General features: G+C 39.6%; 1 protein-coding gene across 2 annotated transcripts in view; it reads right to left on the bottom strand.

Annotated features, from left to right (window-relative positions):
• The window catches only part of flt4 (fms related receptor tyrosine kinase 4), a 67,462-nt gene extending 66,404 nt beyond the window's left edge, over positions 1–1,058 (bottom strand). The window contains exon 1 of one of the 2 annotated variants that reach the window (XM_013133599.4): positions 692–1,058. In XM_013133599.4, the coding sequence (XP_012989053.3) occupies positions 692–749 (58 nt within the window). In that variant the 5' untranslated portion in view covers positions 750–1,058. The remainder of the gene's footprint in view (positions 1–691) is intronic. The other variant, XM_013133598.4, reaches the window with a different exon arrangement.
• Between the last annotated feature and the right edge of the window lie 4,942 nt (positions 1,059–6,000).

The following is a 6,000-nucleotide window of genomic DNA, read 5'->3' on the forward strand; positions in this document are numbered from 1 at the left end:
CCTATTGACACCACATTAAGTATGTCCTAAATCACATGCTATTCCTTATATACACCACTGGCTCACCATTGACTGGGCCAATTACGTTCTGTTCAAAAGCAGAGCACTATAAATGTGAAAGGGTGCAATTTGGGACGCAAGCTAAGACTCCCTCTAGTGACTATTATTCTAACGGAGTCAACTGGAATAAAACCATTCCATCCGTTCTATAAAATTACTACAATAACACAGTTTCATCCGTTCGATCGACTATAATTAATATAATTACACCGTTTCATTCATTCTAATTAATTAGTGGTTATACACATCGTGGTCCCAAGCCAACGCTGTTTGCCCATTATTTTCCAGAAAGCAAACAAAGTCAGACTTTAGAAAACAGAAAACATAAATTCCAGATCGAAAACAGAGTTATAGAGTTATTGTTTTGTGTTTATTTTTCAGAACAACAGGCTAATTATGGACTGTTAGAACACAGGCTATGAAATATAATTTATAATTCATGACTAAAACTTTCTTTGAATGTTATTCGTAAATGATTAAGAGAGAACCAATGGCAATTGACTTTAGATTAAAATAAAACGGTCATAAGTGACTGAAATAAGTAGGGATACCCACCACCACCTCCCCACCCCATATTAAAACTTCTTCAGCGCACTACAGAACTGAGATAATGATGCGTCTTTCCACTCACCTGAAGCAGCAGCGATCCCAAACCAAATCCGACAGAAACACGTAAAATCTCTCTTCATTTCCACTTCTCCAGTCCTGCGAAGGTTTAGCCGATTATTTTAATACTAAATGCTCGTGTTTGAGGTGTTAATGATGAGTACAGAAGCGCGAGAGAAAGAAAGAAAGTGGAAAAGTTAGAACTCCGTAAGTAAACGGGACAAACTCAGGTGCGCGTGCTGAGGAAGTGGGAAGCTCTGACTCAGTCATCAGAACCCGGCGAGGATGTGCGGGGTGAAACTGAGAAAAAGAAAAGCGCGTTTTCCTCTTTTCCTGTTAACAACTAAAGGATGCATCCAGACCTAAATGGACCCAAAACGATTTCCCTTTTCCCTTGCTCGTGACAGGGGCGCGCAGTTCACACACGCACACCACACAACACACTCACGCACGCACGCACGCACACGCGCGCGCCCCTTGTTAAAAAACGTAAACGGTCACAGTTAGAGGAATCCCTACATGACAAAAGTTCTTCCGGCAGCATCTGATTATAAGCTTACATGATAATTAATTTAACCGGTCAAGCACTGTTGGTCCTCTTGAAATTCAATATCACACAGCCAAGTAATGGACCATTTTCTGCTTTAACCTTTGACATAAATGTCTGGGTAATGTTGTTATGTCATATATTTACAATGTATCCATGCCTCAGTCTCCTCCATTTACACTTCACTTTAAATAATTTGTACATGTGAACTGTACTGTATATCCTTGAATTTCAGGACTGTCCCTTTTCTTCTCAGCCTCATATGAAAATAATTAATTGGTGGCAGAGTTGAAAGGCTGTGAAAACCTACATACACATACATACATATAGGCCTCTGTGTGTATGTATACATGCTTGTTGAGTTCTGTGGGTTTATAAATAGTGAACATTGTCTGTATTAATTAGAGACCTTTAAAATAGATATTTATGAAAAATTCCATGATGCAATCAAAGCTCTTTATAAGTCACCAGTTGTTGCCAGAGTTCAGGTGAATGACCTCAGAACTGGTTGGCTCCCAAAACAGGGAGACCTACTCTCACCCACTTTATGTTAATGATTTAATCCTATAGATCAAACATGCAAAAATGTGGGTTGACGTTGCAGATATATTACTGGGTATCTAGTTGTACATAAATTGATACATTAATCTCCTTGCTGAGAAGACCTCCAGAATATGTTGCATATTTTATTTGTAGTGTATAAACCAGGGAAAGGCCAAACTTGAAGTGAAGATGCAAATTGTATTACTTATTTCGGAAAAAAAGTGGTTTCTTACCATTCTCTTATTTTGCATGGGGGCAAACACATAGGTGTCCTCTTTCCAGCAGATTCATCCCAGCTTCAGTTGATTTGAACTTAATTATTGGGTATGGGTATTTCAGGCATGCATCTACTTTGTTTATAGCTTCGCATAATATATGAAGGTCAATATAATTTTTCTCATATGGTTTGTGTGTTCTATCACCTTCTCCGGGTTCATAAATGATTAACTAGATTTGGCTGTGTGTCACCTTATATTTATTTACTTTTTTCGAGCTCCGCGTGGGGTGGTCAGAACGAAACGGTGAAACCCAACTCGAACCGTTGTTTGAACGGTTGGAACGTTGTCAAAGAGGGCGATCACGTGTTGGCGAAGCGTAGGATGCGAGTTTGCCCACATTTTCAAGGAGGATACAATGCTGTTAGCCACAGCACGTTAGAGGCCGGTTTCATATATATGATCCAGTGTCTTATTAACGCCTGCAGGCATGGCAACAATTGGTGTACAACAGGAAAACCAATAATTTACAGTATGTACACAAATGACTTATAGAGGGAAGTTGCAAACACCATACATCCAACACACAAACAAACACACTATGCTGTTGGGAATAAGCCTCTCCTAAGGACCCTTAATATTACCTCAGCTCCCATATAGCCCTGCTGGAATGAAAATAATAACATATCCCGAAGACGGTTATATACTTTTCCCCAAATTGTTCAAACTTAATCTGCCGCATTCTCCACTCCTCCCCATCTGTAGGTTTTTTGGTACTCAGACAAGCGTTGTGCGGTCTTCACGTATGACATTTCAAAAAGAATGCTATAGCTGTACATGTTCAGTGAATATCATTAAATGAGATCTAGCTGCCACCCTGGTCCACTACAATACCTCACTTCCGACTTGCAGGTCAGCGACCTTCTGTTTCCATGTGGCAGCCTGGTCAGTACTTACATTAGTGTTGTAACGCTGAGCAACGTGCATCAAAATTGTTGCTTTCTTTTCGAGCTTTACAGGCCAGGTATCTATATAGCCTAAGCACTTTGCGACAACGGCTTTAGCACTTAAAGCCTAAGCACTTTGCGATAACACATTTATAACACATTTCGTTGATTTCATACTGAAGAATTTCATCCCTGGTTTTCTAACAAAAAACACCCAATCCGGTGGCAGTCATGTGGGTGAAAACAGCTTGTTGATGAGAGGTCAAAGGAGAATAGCGAGAATAGCGAGAATAATTAAAGCTAGCAGGCGGGTCACAAACAGACAAATAACGGTCCAGTACAATAATGCTACGCAAAACGACACAACACTGCTCAATCACATCCGATTCTGATCCTCTGTCGCTCAGTAGGAAAAATAATGCCGTCCCTATAAGAATATTAGCAATATATAATGTAAAACACTGATATTAGAATTCTATGTAGATTAGTTTAAAGAGCATGCTTTCAACACCAGTGTTGTGGGTTTGATTCCCACGTTGGGTCAGTACCAGAAAGTAAGAAAATGCCCTCCCTTTGCAATCGCATTTCTTTGGGTACTGGCATATTTTGATGATCTTCTCCCAGTATGTCAATATATTCAGGAATTTGGTAAACTTATTATTTGACAATTTTTTTAAGATGTACACGCCAGTTAGTTATTGAGTTTTCTATGTACATATCATCATTTTGTGGCTGTTTACATCACCCTTTTAAAATTTAAAAACATATTTACATTTAATATTTACTGTGTTTGTTTGTGTGTGGCATAGCCACAGTTTGTTGTAATTGTTCCCCTGTTTTGCCAGACTGGGAATACATTTTCAACAATTGGTAGCAATTAGTGAAACGTCCTTTTTAAAGGAACAGAACAAAGGACCCTGTCATTTTCTTTATCAGGTATGTCAATTGTTTTGTTTCAGTTGCTAAGACCAAGATCCTCAACCAACAACCACATTTTTGCTTTATATTCATGTGAAAAGAGAGTTAAAGTTTGGAAGCATTTGGATTCATTGTCATTATCAGACTAAAAACATTATCAGCCTAAAACTGACCCTTGAATTATCTATGATCCGATCAAAAAACACACTGCAGAGGCTATCTACACACACACACACACACACACACACACACAGGTCTCCCAGGTGGATATGCAGGAGAAAAAGGAGGAATATAATCCCTGTATCTCCCTGGAGAGCAGAGCCAGTCTCCAGAGCTGCAAGCAGCAACGGCGTAATTAGAAAGTGATGACTATCGTCCAGCTCGTTTGTTAATATCTGGTGTCAGCGAGGAGGTGATGAATTGAAGGGAACCTCATTTCCACAGCGAGATGCTCATTCATAGGCTGTGTACCAAATGGCACCCTACTCGCCGTAGTGGACATCTGACCAAGGGCCCATCACTACAAAGTGAATAGGGTGCCATCAGGGATGATGTCACATCCAGTCCCCTGCAGTCTACTGTTTTCCTCCTCCCCCTTCTGAGACAGCACCACAGTACAAGAAGGGAATGTTAAACAGGAGAAAATATGCCTTCCATAACCTGGACTTAGAAAACCCAAGAGACGACATATAGTAGATCTGGGAACTAAACAGTCCATTTGGCTTAATGCCATGACTATAAACAGCAGCACTGATTTAAATCACACTTCATTATTTTTCTTTGTGGAGACCTGAAACCCAGAAATCCATTTTCCCTATATCTGAGCCCTAAACTTAACCATATCTTGCCCTAACTTTAACCTGAATTACATTTAAGCCTAACCTGAACCTAGTTCAAATCCTAAAGCTATAATATAATGCCTTACCCTCAAAGTAACTGCAATTCTAACAATTCTAATTGTTTTATCCTAAACCTAACCCATCAGTCAGAAACCAATATTTTCCTATTGGGTACATGTGTTGTGATGACCAATTTCTGATGTTTTCTTATCATTTTGTGTGGACATGTACACATAGACCTTGGTCACACACATAAACATCCCTTGATGATTTAACCCCATGTACTCTACGTTCTCCATCTCACCCTGAGGGCGCAGCAGTACCCAGGTTTTACCCATAACAACAGCACTGTGATTGAATAGTTGTAATCAAAATAAGGTTACATGGTCTCCACCCCTACAGCTCAGGGAAACAGTGGTACGCACACTAAACCACAAACACGTAAAACCCAGGTACACAAAACTACACACACAAAAAAACACACAAAGAAACACACTCTCACAGAACCACAAACATACAGATGAAAAACACACACGGCCGCACACAGAGAACCACGCGCACGTACACAGCCGTAGGCTCACAAAGCTAACACAGAAACATCAACTCTGTTTCCACTAGCTGTAGCTGTCTGCTTCTGTATCAACCTTACGTCACACAGATGAACTGTAATGATGTGCTTCATGTTTAATAAACAACATTAATGATGTCCTTCATGTTTAATTGACCACATTACAGATGTTGGCAAGAACAGCAGTCAACTGTGGTTGTCTGTCGGTTTCCAACACAACATCCAGTGCTCTGCTGTATCGCTGTGTCTTAAGTGAATCAGGAGGGGAGAATCTTAACACAAGAAGGGCTAGTACTATTAACTGGCAAATAGGAACACATTTAGATAATATTTACCTGCTAAATATGATCTAATAAGGTAATATAAACCTGCTCATCAGAAGACATTAGGTAATATTAACCTGCTAATTGGAAAATACATTAGGTCATATTTCTCCACTAATATATGAACAAGGTAATATTAACGTGCTAATAAAAAGACTGCTACCATTGCTCTTATTACTTAATATAATAATAATAAACCAATAGTATTGCTGAGATATATATATTTTTTTGTTTTAGCCTTTTACCTCAGATATGGCTCTGTTTCCAAGCAACATCTCCCAGATTCAGGATATTTAAAGATCACTGTAAACATTCCTCTTTGGCCTCCATGTCATACTGGCACAAAGCGAGCCAGCACAGTCAATGCTCGAACCTAGGATGTGGTGGTTATCTTGTTGCTACAAAATAGGGCCTTATACCGTACAGCACTGGTA

This window comes from Esox lucius, chromosome 4, assembly GCF_011004845.1.
Source record: "Esox lucius isolate fEsoLuc1 chromosome 4, fEsoLuc1.pri, whole genome shotgun sequence".
NCBI classification, from domain to species: Eukaryota; Metazoa; Chordata; class Actinopteri; order Esociformes; family Esocidae; genus Esox; species Esox lucius.